Source organism: Hyperolius riggenbachi, chromosome 9 (genome assembly GCF_040937935.1).
Source record: "Hyperolius riggenbachi isolate aHypRig1 chromosome 9, aHypRig1.pri, whole genome shotgun sequence".
NCBI lineage: Eukaryota > Metazoa > Chordata > Amphibia > Anura > Hyperoliidae > Hyperolius > Hyperolius riggenbachi.
This window is the reverse complement of record NC_090654.1, coordinates 191,083,495-191,101,670: the sequence shown is the minus strand read 5'-3', so window position 1 is coordinate 191,101,670 and position 18,176 is coordinate 191,083,495. Positions and strand designations below refer to the sequence as shown.

The window sequence follows — 18,176 nt, the reverse complement described above, 5'->3', positions numbered from 1 at the left end:
CATGCAACACTAGTTCAGAATTACATATAACAAATTTAAAAAGAACGCTGGGACTTGCAGTTCTTTAACAGCTGGTTGGCCACAAACAGTTCATGGCTTCTTGAAACAAACTGCCCTTATGAAGGAATGCTGCGACGAATGAACTTAATACTGTTTCAGTTATTTCCCCCTCTCATGTGGGCTCCCCCCTCTTCCCCGGTTTAACACATAATCCTTTGCACCTGCAAAAGCTCCACAGACTGCAGACTGCCAAGAATCGAGCGAGCGGCCCTTCTTCCATGACCAGAGATCCTGGAACGACAAACACAAGAGACAGAAAGAAATAAGAGAGAACTTATTGAAGGATTGAGATCATATGCAACGCTCTGCATTTCACACATGGGAATTGATGTAACAGGTCACGGGAAATTTTGTAGGTCAGGCTTGGGAAAACTAGAACTCGCCAGCTGTTGTGGAACTACAACCCCCAGAATTCTCTGTGCGTCAGCAGGGAACAGAAGCAGCTGCAAAATTTGGCAAAGAAACGGTTTTTTTTCCTTACGAGACATTAATTTAAAAAATTGCCTTAAAGCTGAACACAAATGAGACTAACAAACCTTTGTTATTGTAGTTAAATTATGCTCATTACTTGGAAGGAAAACTAATATCTGAAAATGATAACTCCTAGTACCTTAAAGGGGGCCTGAAGTGAGCATAATATATGGAGGTTGAGTTATTTATTTAATTTTAAATAATAGTTGCCTGACATTCTTGCTGATCATTTTCCTCTAATACTTTTAGCCATAGACCCTGAACAAGCATGCAGATGAGACATTTATGTCAAACATTTGACTAGATTAGCTGCATGCTTGTTTCAGGTGTGTGATTCAGACGCCAGTGACCTGAAAAATCAGCAGGACTGCCAGGAAACTGGTATTGTTTAAAAGGAAATAAATACGGCAGCCTCCATATAGCTCCCAATTCAGGTTACTTTAAAACACAGGTGTCGAACTCCAGGCCTGGGGGGCCAGATCCATGCCAGTGTTCAGGATGGACTGAGAAAGAGAGGAATGTGTTCTACCTGATGGACCACACCTTTCAGACCCATCAATTAATTTGAGCTGTGTCAAAAATGTGTGAGGACCTCATCCCTCGAAAGACCGGTTTAACATACCTGCTTTAAAACCTATACATTTAGTACCTATGTGGAAGCGCTACTACACATCTAGTATCTGTGTGTTTTTCGGATAGAATCAATCAATCTGATTGGCTTGGTTCGCAGTTTTTCTTCCATTACTGGGCCCGAATGATTGCTTGCATTCAATCATTACGATCAAATTGGTCGATTGATCATCTGGGGAATTGTAACATTAACGGCCACCTTTAAACCTGATGTAGACCTGCAATATTGGTTGCTCTATAAATTTATTTCTGAGCAGTTTGTCCTGGGGGAGGGGGATGAGAGGGAGTGGCTACAGCAAAAACACGATACTGTCCCTGTTTAACGCTCTAGTAAGGCCACATCTGAAATATGGAATTATAAGGAATGTACCTGTGGCGGCTGATTCTGCGGAGACCCGGGCTGAGTCTGCCACTTCTGGGTCTCGGCGCTAGTTATTCTCTGGTGACACTGCTGGTGGCTCACAGGCTGCACTTCCTGATAGGCGGAGGGCGCATTCCCAGTACGCCCTCCGCAAAGGTAAACAGTAGTCAGCTGACAGAGCGGTGTCAGCTTATCACTCAGCTGACACCTAGGCAGGGCCTTGCCGTGTGATTGGTTGTGTGGAGTGTGGCCGGCCACTGATTGGATGCTGTTCTGTATTTAAACTTGCAGAGTGCTTCCAGTCATCCCTGTGATAAACATAGCTTTGGCTAGTTGCTGGGTGCGCACTCTGATCGTTGTTGATATTCTGGACATTGACCTCGGCTTGTATTGGACTACTCTGTTGTGTTTAACCTCTACTTGATTCCTAGAAAAACTTTTGCTTGCCACCTGGACCGACCTCTGCTAGTTACTGGACATCCCTTGCTTGCTGCCTGGACCGACCTCTGCTAGTTACTGGACATCCCTTACTTGCCGCCTGGACCGACCTTGGACTGTTACCGGATATTCTTTGTATGCCACTTGAGCTGGACGATAAGTATAAGTCTACTTTCCTTGTCAGTCAACTAACAGTGTGCATATAGCCTCACATAAACCTGTCATATATCATCTGGGACTTCTGCTATCTGTCGCATAACTTTGCATGCAGTCTAAAAGGAACTGTGTTATACATGCATCAATTATCACCTGTTGCTAATACTGCATGCAAGTCTGCTTGGACTATTTCATAACGCTGATCAAATTACTATTGCCTAACTTTGCATGAAGATTTATCATACCTGAATTATTTCACCTGAACTGTGTATGTGATACTGCTGAACTGTGTTCTAGCCTCAGTAGTGGCTCCTGGTGGTATATCTGCCTTCTACGTCAGCTTGTATGCCTTGCTCGCCTAAGTCCTAATTAGGGCCAGCTAGTGGTGTGCCAGGCAGTGACAGTATAGGTGTCAGTTAGTGGTGTGCCAGGCAGGGACAGCTAGGTGAAGAGCGAGACCTCTAGCCTGGAACATACACACTGACTCAGAGAATTATACCACCAAGCCTTACAGGAATTCAGTTCTGGGCACCACATCACAGGAAAGATATTGCAGTTTTAGAGCAGGTGCAGAGACAAGCAAAAAAACTGATACGTGGGTTGGAAGGTCTCACTTACCAAGAAAGGTTAGATAAACTGGGCTTATTTAGTCTGGAGAAAAGATGCCTTAGAGGGGATCTAATTAACATGTATACATACATCAGAGGGCAATATAAAAATGTCATTTTACCAGTTTAAAAAACATTTATCCTTTGGGTTTTTAAAATCGATTTTCTCAAAACCTTTGAATTTTTTTTTTTAAATTTATTTACTTTTCCTCTTAACATATGTAGCAATTTTGGTGACGATAGCATGTATGGGGGCTATGCTATCAACCGCTAAATTTGGCATAAAATTACACTTAACAGCAAAATTACTATTCCTGCTTACATTTTACAGATGAAATTAATACCTCGCTTACTGAGGTTGTTTTCACAGTTCAGCGCAGCTTCGATTCCTTTGGCAATAACCTTATCACTACTTATCACACCAAAGTGATGTATATACAGTGAGATGCGAAAGTTTGGGCAACCTTGGTAATTGTCATGATTTTCCTGTATAAATCGTTGGTAAAAAAATGTCAGTTAAATATATCATATAGGAGACACACACAGTGATATTTGAGAAGTGAAACAAAGTTTATTGGATTTACAAAAAGTGCGCAAAAATGGTTTAAATAAAATTAGGCAGGTGCATAAATTTCATTGTCATTTTACTGATTCCAAAACCTTTAGAACTAAATATTGGAACTCAAATTGGTTTGGTAAGCTCAGTGACCCCTGACCTACACACACAGGTGAATCCAATTATGAGAAAGCGTATTTATTGTAAGTTTCCCTCCTCTTTTCATTTTCTCTGAAGAGTAGCAACATCGGGGTCTCAAAACAATTCTCAAATGAGCTGAAGACAGAAAATTCACCATCATGGTTTAGGGGAAGGATACAGAAAGCTGTCTTAGATATTTCAGCTGTCTGTTTCCACAGTTAGGAAAAATTGAGGAAATGGAAGACCACAGGCTCAGTTCAAGCTAAGGCTCAAAGTGGCAGACCAAGAAAAATATCGGATAGACAGAAGCGACGAATGGTGAGAACAGTCAGAGTCAACCCACAGACCAGCACCAAAGACCTACGACATCATCTTGCTGCAGATAGCGTCACTGTGCATCGTTCAACTATCCGGTGCACTTTACACAAGGAGATGCTGTATGCAGAGGAAGTCTTTTCTCCGCCCACAGCACAAACAGAGCCGCTTGAGGTATGCTAAAGCATATTCGGACAAGACAGCTTAATTTTGGAATAAGATGCTGTGGACTGATTAAACTAAAATTAAGTTATTTGGGCATAACAAGGGGCGTTATGCATGGAGGAAAAATAACACAGCATTCCAAGAAAAACACCTGCTAACTACAGTAAAATATGGCGGTGGTTCCATCGTGCTGTGGGACTGTGTGGCCAGTGTAGGGACTGGGAATATTTTCAAAGTTGAGGGAAGCATGGATTCCACTCAGTATCAGCAAATTCTGGAGAACAATGTCCAGGAATCAGTGACAAAGCTGAAGCTGCACCGGGGCTGGGTCTTTCAACAAGACAAAGACCCTAAACACTGTTAAAAATCCACTAAAGCATTCATGCAGAGGAACAAGTATAACGTTCTGGAATGGCCATCTCAGTCCCCAGACCTGAATATAATTGAAAATCTGTGGTGTCAGTTAAAGAGAGCTGTCCATGCTCAGAAGCCATCAAATCTTGATGAACTAGAGATGTTTTGTAAAGAGGAATGGTCTAAAATACCTTCAACCAGAATCCACACTCTCATTGGAACCTACAGGAATCGTTTAGAGGCTGTAATTTCTGCAAAAGGAGGATCTACGAAATATTGATTTCATTTCTTTTTTGTGGTACCCAAATTTATGCACATGCCTAATTTTGTTTTAACAATTATTTCACGCTTTCTGTAAATCCAATAAACTTCATTTCACTTCTCAAATATCACTGTGTGTGTCTCCAATATGATATATTTAACTGACTTTTTTTTTATCATAACAACAAACGACTTATACAGGAAAATCATGATGATTAACAAGGTTGCCCAAACTTTCACATCCCACTGTATTGTTTTTTCAGGACTAATTAGGCTTCTTGTGGGTGATTTTTTTCTTAGTAATTACCTTATTTTCTAAGGAAAAAAATGAAAAAAAAAACCACACTATTTTTCCATTTTCATCCATTATAGCTTTAATGTTAACAGCTCTAGAGGACATTAAACTCACATTGTATTTTTATATCTATTTTTATATCTATTTATTAAAGCAGTTGATTTGTGTTCATCATGTATCAGACACAGTCCCTATGCTTTACTCAATGTTCCCTCTCTCTTCTCCTGCAATGTTTATTTTAGACATGTTTACTCTTTAGTCCTGCCATTGCATTACCTAGGTGGAGGAGGGGAGTTTGTTGTCATTTCTTTTCAACTCCTTTTTATCATCTCAGAGATGAATAAACAGTGTTATCTAGGATTTCGTAGAGAGGAGAGTTAAGTGACTTATTTTAATGTCCTCTGTTAGGAAGTAAATTAATACTTCCTAACAGAGGACATTAAAATAAGTCACTTAACTTAAAGAGGAACTTCAGCCTAAACAAACATACTGTCATCAAGTTATATTAGTTATGTTAATTAGAATAGATAGGTAATATAATCTCTTACCCACCCTGTTCTAAAAAAACAGGCAAATGTTTGTGATACATGGGGGCTGCCATCTTTGTCATGGGGGCAGCCATCTTTTTGGTTGAAAGGAGGTGACAAGGAGCAGGAGACACAGTTCCAACTGTCCTGTGTCCTGATTACCCCTCCCAGCTGTGTGCGCTAAGCTTCAAATGTCAAATTCAAAATGTAAAAAAAAAAAAATTGCACCAAAACAGCAGAACGAGAACAACAAAATCAGAACTCCCATCATGCTTTGCACAGCATCAGGGGAAAAAAGCCCGGGCAGTTTTCTTCTGTGCAGCTAAAAATGAGGCTTGTATAAGAGAAACAAAGTTCTGATGCTGTGAAACTGTTAAAGAAACACCAGGCCTTTCCAGTGCTGCTGAGTAGATTTTTAGTCCGGAGGTTCACTTTAAGATTTTTCCCCAAATTTAGCATTACGATTTTGCACACAATTGTGAATTATGATGTGAAATTACGATCATGTGATATTTGTGCTTAACACTAATTCTTACAGGTAGGGACAAAGAACAGAAATAGAAATCCCCCCCCCCCCAAAAAAAAAATATAAATCCTAATCACATAATTCGCAATTGAAATAATTTCTTCCTGGTAATGGGCTTTAATGTCTTTATGTAGCTCTATGGAAAAGAAACAAGCAGTGAGAAAATCTCTTCAACCAGAACGCAAGCAAAAACATTACAGTAATAAAACTCTGAATTTCTTGTTGAAGGATTTGGGACATGGTTTTCCATGGCCTCTTTCCAGTAGGTATGACTGGCATGTAATTACAGCCTATTACTGACATCACGACTATCCTGCAATAATAGAATTATGTAGTAGGGATTATAGGCTTATTACAGATTGCTTATATACTCGATTGCAGTATAATCACTTTATTGTTGTGCGGTACTGTACTCTGCAGGTTATAGATCAGTGAGTGGATGTCATGCACATACATTCCATAATAGTGTTGGAGCCTCAGGCACAAGATAATTGTGAGGCTCGGCGAGAAATTAGAACCAGTTTTCCGGCTTCATACCTTGGTGTCAGGGTGCGACGTAGCTACGCTTTGATTTTGTTTGTCTGATTGAAGTAAGCGGACCTCATTTGTGTGCGAGGACTATTTTAGACGAGAACTGCCTTCGAGCAAAGTTTCAGGCTGAGGCCCTCTAGTGTTAGAGCTTGTAAAGACTAAAGTAGCACAAAACTGAGGGGTTACTTTTGTTTCTTTGATGGGTCATAGAATCACCTGTGTGATACAAAGCCTTAAAGTGAACCTCAGTAATGGACTGTCCAGTAAATTAGAGCATTAATAGATATAAGGGATAATATGAACAGTCTGTTTTTCTTTTTTTAATAATTTTTTTTTTTTTGTTCCCCCAAAACTTAATGTCCTGCTTACAACTTTTTCAATACACTGGCTTTAAAATGAAGCAACATACATACTGTAACTGCTTGCCATGAAAAAAAAAATTAGGACCTAAGATATGTACACATTGTACATCTCATAAATGAGATTACGGGAAATGACGGCGTTTGTGAGAACCATTGAAAGCAATGGTACCGTGAGCTGTTCATTCATTTGAATGGACAGCACTTGAGCAATGGGCACCGCGACCGTTGTTTAACACCAGTTCAAAACCCATGTGAACCGGCTTTAAATCACTTTTATCAAATCTACCAGTTATCTACTGATGCCAGCACACCTGAATGACAAGCGTGATATCAGACAGTTAATCATTGGAATGCATTATTGAGCACAGTGAGAAATCTGAATTGAGGGGATGGGTGGAGACTCCGAGGGGGATCAGTAGCTGTGTGGGTTTCTACTGCATAGACCTACTAGGGACAACAGTTCAATCAAGGTCAAGTGGTGCAAGGAAGTAAACCGATCGCTACTCCCTGAAGTATTATTAATAACAGTGATACACTTGGCAACATGCATAGTAACGAAATGCATTGCGTTGGAGGTACACATATGGGTCCTACAGGATGTGCTAAAGACTCTGCTTATATTTTAAGACAAAAACACAGAAGAAGCCTTTGATTTGCTTTTGGCTTGGGGAGCCATTTCCCAGCATGCCTCTTACAGATGCTTATGCTAACAGCTTGTGTTTCTGGGGAAACTCTTTATAGAGGAAGAACGTGTGGCAGTGATAAAATGACTGCAATGGCACAAAACTCAAGATTCATATTGTGCACCTGACAAAGGAGAGCGGACTGGACTCTGATGCTTGCCAATCATTCAGCATCATTTCTGAAGACTTACTTTATAGTGCTGGATAAAGAGCGCACTCAGCACAGTCAATGAGAATGAAAACTAGTAGGAATTCTTTCAAAGGGCCTGAAGGCACCAACATGTTCACCTATTGAAATGATATAAATATATTATGAAATATAGCTGCATCTTGCAGTTCTATTGTAAAGCAGCTTGATCCAGCCACACTGTGCCACAGAGAGCTACAAAAAAACTGCATCATTAATTCAGATGAAAGTACATGTCTGGTTATTAACTATTTGACATTCCTGGACGTGAAACTCACGTCCAGGAAGCCATGTGCGCTCCTGCGCGTCCACGCGGCCGATCGCGCGCACGCGCGCTCCCGGCCGGCGGTTTGTTAGTCCGTGAATCGGGCAACGGTGCCCGATCACTGATTCCTCTCCCCCGCAGAAAAAGCGACAGCTTCTCTCGGAAGCTACGCTTTTTCTGCTTCCTATGTCGCTCTAAGCGTACGTGGTACGCTTAGAGTGACGTCACTGTAAACAACTCATGGCTGCCATCTTGTGGCCAAAAAGTAAACTACATCTAAATGTTAAATAAAAATAAAAATACACATATATTTACAAAAAAAAATACAATTTCAATCCCACCCTCCCAAAAATACCCACATAAAATGTTTAATTAAAAAAAAAAACAAAAAAACATTACAATAAAAAAAAAAAAACACAAATATTTACCTAAGGGTCTAAACTTTTTAAATATCTATGTAAAGATGAAATATTTCTTTTTTTTTTTTTATTATAAGCTTGTAAATAGTGATGAATGCAAAACGGAAAAAATGCACTTTTATTTCCAAATAAAATATTGTCGCCATACATTGTGATAGGGACATAATTTAAATGGTGTAATAACCAGGACAAATGGGCATATAGAATACGTGGGTTTTATTTATGGAGGCATGTATTATTTTAAAACTATAATTGCCGAAAAGTGAGAAATAATGATTTGTTTCCGTTTTTTTCTTATTCTTCCTTTTAAAATGCATTTACAGTAAAGTGGCTCTTAGTAAAATGTACCCCCCAAAGAAAGCCTAATTGGTGGCGGAAAAAACAAGATATAGATCAGTTCATTGTGATAAGTAGTAATAAAGTTATAGGCTAATGAATGGGAGGTGAACATTGTTCGGATGCATGAAGCGAAAAACGACTGAATGCGAACTGGTTAAGGAATACTATTAAGTTTGGAACAACACTTTAGGCACTCTGTATACCAAGATATCAGATGACAAAATTAAAACTGCATCTGAAGCTGGAGTTTAATTGAATGTACAAAAATCTTCCATCAATCACTGCAAATAGATACAGCTCCACTCAGTATGAGAACATTTATTGTAACAGTAGTGGGGCAAGCCATTCTTATTGAATTTACTGTTGGGGGGGGGGGGGAGAACAAAGACTGCTTGGACTACACAGAGTATAAAGTCCACAATGTCAGTTTATTCAGACAGAAATCTGCTGGAGGAGGGTGAAACTATGGATGCAAAGTGGACTTTTCCTGGCCATAATAACTGTGGTAAAATTGGTATCTCTTATTGCCTCTGATGACAGTGTTAGTGGTCTTTCATTTAGGATCAACCAACCTTTATAGATCTTCTTTTACTTTTAAAGTCCCTGCAGTGGAGCATCTCTCACTTACTCTCCCCCACCCTTCATTTCGTAGTACAGAAGAACACAGAATAGGCTGCTCTGATACCATCCCAAAAGGGATCTTAAAAGTTATTTCCAGGCAACATTTAACCATTTCACTACTGAGGGTTTTTTACCCCTACTGTACCAGAGCAATTTTCACCTTTCAGCGTTCCTTACATTAATTTGCCTATAACTTTATTACTACTTATCACAACTAAACAATCTATATCTTGTTTTTTTCGCCACCAATTAGTCTTTTATTTATGTGGTACATTTTTGTAGGATTGCAAATTATTTCCGAATGACGGCTCTCACCGCTGCTGCTAAACTCAAAGGCGGCGTTAAAAACTATTACCCCTCAGAGTTGTCGCAAGGGAGATGTAATTCGGGGTCTGGCACCCGCCAGAGCACCGAATTACCTCTACGAGCCCCGCGCAGCAAAGTATTGCTGCTATGGGGTGCCCGGTTTCGGCGCTTGGCCGTAATAAGCTGATCCGTTTTTCTAGAATTATATTATTCTAAATACATTTTAATGGGAAAAATAAGAAAAGAAATAGGGGGAAAAAAATATTATTTCTCAGTTTTCTGCCTTTAGATTTAAAATAATACATGCTACCGTAATTAAAACCCATACATTTGATTTGCCCATTTGTCCCGGTTATTGCAACATTTCAAATATTTCCCTAGTACAATGTATGGCACCAATGTTTTATTTATAAAGGTGCATTTTTTGTCAGTTCTGCGTCCATCACTATTTACAAGCCCATATTTTCAAAATTAACAGTAATATACCTTCCTGACATACATAGTAAAATAAGTCCCTAAGGTACCTATTTAAGTTTTATTTTTTTCATTGTCTTTTTTTTTTTTTAAATGCAAAATTTTTATTTGGTTAATTATGGGATAGTGTGGGAGGTAAGGTGTTAATTTTAAATGAACGTGTGGGTCTTTTTAATAAAATAAATGAATGTAGGTGTAATTTTGCTATTGGCCACAAGTTGTCCTCGCACATTATGTCCTATTAGCATACGCGAACAGGTAGTAATTTGTGGGCCTGTTACTTCAGTAGATACAATGACTGCAGCATCTCATTGATGCCGGCGATCATTGACATGGGGACTTAGATTAATGTATGGGAACAGCGTTCCCATTCATTCATCTCCCTTATAACTATTGGCGGCAATAGCGTGCACGGGAGCGAGCGGAAACCATCAACTTCAATGGGTGATTATCTACGTCCCTGGGCAGGAACTGAAGTCCTGCAAGACATAGATAATCCGTCGCAAACCACATAAGTGGTTAAAGTGCGTATGTAACTTAAAGGGAATATGAAGTGAAAATAAACATATGATATAATGAATTGTATGTGTTGTACAGCTAAGAAATAGAACATTAGTAACAAAGATATGCATCTCATACGGTTTCCAGTACAGAAAGAGTTAAGAAACTTCACTTGTTATCTATGCAAAAATAGCTTATCTGAGCTCTCCAACTAATTTAGTCAGAGAGCAGGGCTATAATTGCTATATATTGCAATACTCTGACAGCTCTAAGCATAACTCGGGGAGGCAGAGGCATGATGGGATTTGTAGATTTGTCACAGCTGGAGTGCTAAGGTTAGCCATCACTGGACTAGTCCATCTCTTCATGATGGATTCTTAAGTATTTATATAGAATGTGCACTTACCACCTACACATGCACACATAAGTTTGCTGCCTATAGGCTTTTATTAATAGAATCAACTAAAGGTATTAAAACTGGGCTCCAGTGCCCTGTTTGAATACCGGTACTTCCTACACTTGGATTTAGGAAGCCGGTAAGTGGTCAAACCAATCACAGTCCACCCATAACTAAATGATAATTTTGCCTGGATCGGTGCTTTCAGAAATCACAGCTACATGATAGCAGCTGTCTGTAGCTGCATACACAGTTTTTTTTTCTTCTTTTTTAATTTCATATCAAAGGAATATAAAATCACATTCCACAAATACATTAAACATGCACAATCTAGTCCAAGCAATTCAGCAGGAGTAAACGACATTTCATCTTGCACTGAGAAAGAATAGATTCCAGTGGCAAATTAACATATTTAGATACATATTTCTTTTCTTACCTTTAAAAACTCCCAGAGTGGAAACTGGACCAGAGAAAATGGGATCTAAAATCGACAAAAAAAAAATGTTTTAATAAGCAATGAGTTCTGGACAGGGCAGATTCTAGGCTAAATTTATCCCAGGATGAGGGTGTAAAAATTGCTCTCCCCCACCATGGGCTCGAACCAGTGGTGTAGCAATAGGCGATGCAGTTTGCGACCACACCGGGGCCCCTTGGACCAGAGGGGGCCATTCTTCATCCATCCATCTTATTAGCTTTTCATTGGTGCTATTCTGGTAATGAATGCCTCTATATGTGCACTGAATAGTGGTTATCCTTAACAAACCATTTCCTTACTCTAATAACACCTCTGACACTGCAGCTGTCTTTAGTAGGTTATGGGGCTCCATATCAATAGAGTACCTGGGGCCCCATGTAAAACTCACACCCAAGCTCCTTAGTTACACCACTGGCTCAAACGTTATTTGCAATGTGCTATTTAGCCCCTCAGTATAGGTAGCAAGGTGTAAGTTCCCCCATTATTGGAGATTGGAGGTGTTGGTTACAGCTGCCCTGCCCTATATAAAACACACACCAGTTTTGGGTTTGCTTTTTCCAGGAAGCATTGCCTGATGTGAATGATGCCTCCCACAAAAGAGCTCTCAGAAGACCTACAATTAAGAATTGTTGACTTGCATAAAGCTGGAAAGGATTATAAAAGTATCTCCAAACGCCTTGCAGTTTATCAGTCCACAGTAAGAAAAACTGTCCATAAATGGAGACAGTTCAGCACTTATGTTACTCTCCCTAGGAGTGGCCATCCTGTAAAGATGACTGCAAGAGCACAGTGCAGAATGCTCAACGAGGTGAAGAAGATTCCTAGAGTGTTACAAAAGTCTCTGGCATATGCTAAAATCCATGTTAGCGAATCTATGATACGTAAAACACTAAACAAGAATGGAGTTCATGAGAGGATACCACAGAGGAAGCCACTGCTGTCCAAAAAAAACATTTCTGCACGTTTAAAGTTTGCAAAAGAGCACCTTGATGTTCCACAGCAGTACTGGCAAACTATTCTGTGAACAGATGAAACCAAAGTGGAGTTGTTTGGAAGAAACACACAACACTATGTGGGGAGAAAAAAAGGAACAGCACACCAACATCAAAACCACATCCTAACTGCAAAGTATGGTGGTGGGGGCATCATAGTTTGGGGCCTCTTTGCTGCATCAGGGCCTGGAGGGATTGCCATCATCGAAGGAGAATGGAATTCCAAAGTTTATCAAGACATTTTGCAGGAGAACTTAACGCCATCTGTCCACCAGCTGAAGCTCAGCAGAAGATGGGTGTTGCAACAGGACAATGACCCAAAGCATAGAAGTAAATCAACAACAGAATGGCTTAAACAGGAGAAAATATGCCTTCTGGAGTGGCCCAGTCAGAGTCCTGACCTCAACCTGATTGAGATGCTGTGGCATGACCTCAAGAAAGTGATTTACACCAGACATCCAAAGAATATTGCTAAAATGAAACAGTTCTGTTAAAAGGAGTGGTCAAGAAATACTCCTGACTTTTGTAAATGTCTGATCTGCAACCACAGGAAACGTTTGTTTTAAGTCATTGCTGCCAAAGGAGGTTCAACCAGTTATTAAATCCAAGGGTTCACATACCTTTTCCACCTGCACTGTGAATGTTTACATGGTGTGATCAATAAAAACATGGAAACATTTTGGAGTATTAGTTCAAAGGACTACTGTACAGGGGTAGAAAAAAAAAGTTGAGTTGAACTTACCTGGGGCTTCTAATGGTCCCCCACAGACATCCTGTGCCTGTACAGCCACTCACCGATGCTCCTGTCTCCGCCTCCTTTGGAAATACCAGAAGTGAACCGGAGCATCAGTGAGTGGCCACGCAGGCACAGGACGTTTTCAGGGGACCATTAGAAGCCCCAAGTAAGTTCAACTCTTTTTACCCCTACTCCCCTTTAGTACTCCTTTAAGAATACTGTGACTGTCTATTGTTGTGACTTATGAAGATCAGATCACATTTTATGACCAATTTGGGCAGAAATACATACAACTCCAAAGGATTCACATACTTTTTCTTGCTACTGTGAGTAGACAGGTATAGGTGCCGCCAGTTTAAGTAGCCAGGTATAGGTGCCCCCTTCCTCCCCAACCCCACACATTATAAGCAGGCAGAGTCCCCAATGCAGAGTGCAGCGGTGGATGAGTTCATGCATCCTATTCTCCTCCCAGCGCCCCAGACGGTGAGACGTCTCGCCCGCCCCAAAAAGCAGGTCTGGCCTAGAACTAAATACAGTGAGTATATGTATCAAATAATACAGTTAACAGCTCAGGATACTACATCATCAGTTCAAGAAAAAAGCCATTACTAAATTATCAATTCACTATTTAATATTTTTCATTTGGAGTCATGAATTATATTTATGAAATAGTACAAGATCTGTGTCGATGATAGAATGAGGGACACACAGAAGACATTACAATCCAGAGAATTATAGCGAGATGGTAAACTGATCAACTGGCAGTCCATGGCTGGGATCTCCCACTAACTGCTCCGATAACGTTACATGATCAGCGCCAAAACTGCAGTAGCATAAAACACAAACCCAATAAATTAGATTCCCCTGAAAATACAATACATAAGTAGAGTATTAAATCTAAATGGAAACCAAAGTAGGCAATGTGATCTCTACATGTACGAGAACATCTTAGCATGGATACATTTCAGTCAGGGACGCTGGGTCAGCCAGTCTTCAAACCAGCTGACAAGAAGCTTTATAGCAATTGGAATATCTGGATAACCAATTCACAGTGTAGAAGGGGAGACTGAGCTGAAGATAACAGCTAAGGAAAATGGGAATTTGCGTGTATGACATCATTAAGAAAGGCATGCACAGAGTATTCTCAATTTCCTGTCTGTGAGATAATGCCTGGCACCTTGTACATAATAATCGGACATTTCCAGCAAGTCACCTTCTTTTACAGCATCTGCACAATCCATAAAGTCATTTGTAAGAAAAACTCAGTCCAAAGTGAACTTCTTTATTTACAGTTAAATAAGACATTGGGATATTCTGGTGGGTGCTGTTTTGCTATACTGGAGAACTGTTTCTACTTCAATGCAACCATTATGTTATAAGACCTTAAAAGACCACTATTATGAAAAATGGAATAATTTAAAATGTATATCGGTACATATAAAATGTACATTTCTCCCACAGTAATATGCTCTATAAATAACTTTTCTCCTATGTTGCTATCACTTACAGTAGGTAGTAAAAAGCTGATAAATCTGACAGGTTTTGGACTAGTCCATCTCCTCATAGGATCATCAGTATTACCTTTATCCTTTACAAAAGCACTCCCTGGAAAGGATGTATACAAAAATTCTGGTCAGCTTTCCTAATCGTTTGCAAACTATTCTGGCAGCTGGTCTGAGCAACTGCAGTTCAGTAAGTGCTGTTGTAAATAAAGAAATGAGAACACCGCACAAGAAGATGGACTAGTCCAAAATCTGACAGATCTGTTAGATTTTCACTACCTGCTGCATGTAGCAGCAACACAGGAGAAAAGTTAACTACAGTGCATTTTACTCTTGGAGAAATACATATTTTGACCTCGATTCATGGAGCACAGTGTGGTAAATGTAAACTGCTCAGTAAATCACTGCATTCTGTATTTTAGACTTTTTGTGTCCTCATTCATAAAAATGTTCACAGGAGCGGTGGAAGTTTGGTAATTTACTGGCTTCTATAGACAAGAACTCTGCGCAGTGAGGGCATTACAATAGAAAGAGGCATCCAGACATCCCTTTAGATGTACATGTTTGCAATAGTGTTTGTTATACTTCCTCTGCTCCCTCTGAATCTGTCCATTAGTCATTCTTAACATTTGATTTATTTGCCACAGCTTAGATGAACTTCTAGGAGACTTTACGCATGCCCTGCTTAGGTGATTTCCCCACTAGCTCCTCTGCATCTTCAAACAGGAACCTAAGAGGTTAAACTGCCAAAGGGAGGCAGGGGAAGCCTCTTTTGTTCATTGACCTCTCTGCTCGCTGCCTGCGGGTAGAAAAGCTAGACCCACCGGATAGGCCTGCGGGTTATATCAGATCGATCATTGGGACTTGCAGGAGACAGGGGATGTTTCTATTGGCTTCTGCTCCTGTCATAGCTTATACCTCTCTGCCTGTGTGAGTCACGCTGGCTTCCCACAGACTTGCACAGTCTCCACTCTCATTTCGGCCCACCAGAAGTGCTGGTAAAATTTCTGAACTTTACCGCATTTTCTAGTCCTTATGAATTGACATTAACCAACATGTGTTTAGGTATTTACCACACAACTCGGTAATTTACCTCAATGGTCGGTAATTTACATTACTGCTCGGAATTTTAGCTTTCCATGTGGTAACAGCCTTGATGAATTTACACTTTCCTAAGTGCTTGGTAAAGTTAGTTGTTTTCAGCATTACCGAATCCGGTAATGCTTTATGAATTGAGGCCTTTAGGTTTATGCTTTTAAAATTTTTGTGATAGTTGTCCTTTAAAGGGAAGGTCCAGGCAAAAAAAAAAAAAAAAGTTTCACTTACCTGGGGCTTCTACCAGCCCCATGCAGCCATCCTGTGCCCTCATAGTCACTCACTGCTGCTCCAGTCCCCCGCTGGCAGCTAGTTTAGTTTTTGCCGACCTCGGAGGTCGGGGGCCGCATTGCGTACATTTTTACGCATTCCCGCTAGTGCAAGAACATTAACACATACATTTTTACACGTTAGTTGTGCAACGCGTAAAAATTTACGCATTGCACCACTAACGCGTAAAAATGTATGTGTTAATGTTCCTGCACTAGCGGGAAAGAGTAAAAATGTACGCAATGCGGCCCCCGACCTCCGAGGTCGGCAAAAACTAAACTAGTGGCCAGCGGGGGACTGGAGCAGCAGTGAGTGACTACGAGGGCACAGGATGGCTGCATGGGGCTAGTAGAAGCCCCAGGTGTAATGATCTGTGCCCGTGTCATCCTGCTGGTGGCAGCACTAGGAACTTGAGGTGGACTTCAGCTGTCTACCAGCAGGTGGCGCTCATATTGCTGGGAGCAGTGCAATTCCTCAGCTCACCAGCAGATGGAACTGTGAAAAACTCTGGTCAGTCACCTGAGCAATGTGCTGCATATTTAAGGCCGGACTTCCTAGCAGCACATTGCTAGGTCATTGTGTCTTGTTCCTGCAGTGTTGTGACTCTGGCCATCTGTCCTGTATCCTGAGCTCCTGGTATTTTGACTCCTGCTTGTTCGACTAATCTCTTGTCTTCTGATTCTGTACTTCTGATCCATTCTGATTTCCTGGTATTTGATCCTTGCTAGTCTGACGATTCTTCTGTGTGCTGATTGTGTTGAGACGTGTCTGTATATATTGTATTATTGTATATATTCTCATATTGTGTGGGTTGCTGTATATATTTGTATAGATAGATAGATAGATAGATAGTCAGGGTTCTGGTATTTGTGGTGCACCACGCGTTGTTTGATTGTATATTGTATGTGTATGGTGATCTGCATTTGTACACTTGCATTATTGTAATAAAACACATTTATTATTCTACTCCGTTGTGCAGACGTCAGTATTTCTATTGTGATCTTCCAGTTTGTTAAACCAAAACGATTGCCATGCAGAGATCGTGGATCTGCCAGTCTGGTTCCAGTCACGACCACGATCTGCATTACCAATCGTTACAGAATGACCTAGCCCAACCATATATTGATCACAGAAATACTGCAGATTCATCTATCTGTATAAAGAGTTGGAATTTTGATGATGTGTACTACTATGTCTTGCTCACTGAGGATAGCAAAAGTTATTCCTTCATATATTTCGCAGCTTACTCCAGAAAGCAGCTTCAGCAGTTATTGGAGTTAGTGCAAAACTATGTTAATCAGAAAATCTTGTCTGCAGAAGAGGTGCAGGACTTGCTGCAAGTCCTTCAATGGTTGCTGAAAAGTAAATTATCCAAGGATAATTTTCTTGATCCTCCATTTAGCCCATCTGATATTACTGTTTTGATTTCTATTTTGAAAAATGACAGGGAATCTTTCTTTAAGTTCTACTCCAACAAAGACAAAAATATTATGCAAGCTTGTGTTCAATCCCTCCAATCATTAATTGATTTAAGAGTATGCAAATTTGAAAGAACCTCATTATTAATGTCTGCCTGGAAAGATATGTTAATTTCCCAATGCAAACCTTGTTCTGTGACAGCAAAGAATAAAATACAAACTGGTTCTTTGTCTGTTACAATCCAGTCCAGTCGTGATTCTGTTTCTGATGTAGTTCAGTCAAGTTCTATTAATAGACAAATACATTCTCTGCCGGTTAGGAACCAATCTCGTTTAGAACCTGTCTTTTGTGCAGCAGATATTAACTATCTAGCTGATCATTTAAAGAAGGATAGGAAAAGTTTTTTAAACCACTATTCTAAAATGGAAAATTCTTGTCTGCTGAAATATGTGCTTGCTGTGAAAAGGATGAGTGGTTACAAATTGTGTCCGCAGAAAGCCGCCTCTGCTCTGATCCAAGTTTGGGAGGAAATCTTGTCATTTGATGCAGATGCATGCATGCATGTGATTGAGGAGTCAAATGAGTGGAGAGATTGCAGCAATCGAGTCAGTTTTGATTTTACTGCAGAAGAGATCAATGCTTATTATGGCTATTTGAAGAATGATAGGGAAGAGTTTATGTCATTCTATTTGCAACAAGATGAGGAGTTTATTAGGAATTGTATGTGTGGAGTAAGAT

At 40.2% G+C, this 18,176-nt stretch overlaps 1 protein-coding gene across 2 annotated transcripts in view; it reads right to left on the bottom strand.

Moving 5' to 3' along the window:
• Window positions 1-18,176, bottom strand: part of SLC25A26 (solute carrier family 25 member 26) — a 293,689-nt gene that overhangs the window by 73,493 nt on the left and 202,020 nt on the right. For both annotated transcript variants that reach the window (XR_011024033.1, XM_068253825.1), the window contains exons 6-7: window positions 11,386-11,430; window positions 222-291 (exon numbers count right to left, since the gene is read on the bottom strand). Coding sequence is in view for 1 of the 2 variants with exons in the window: in XM_068253825.1 (XP_068109926.1) it covers window positions 222-291; window positions 11,386-11,430 (115 nt within the window). In the remaining variant the exon portion in view is untranslated. The remainder of the gene's footprint in view (window positions 1-221; window positions 292-11,385; window positions 11,431-18,176) is intronic.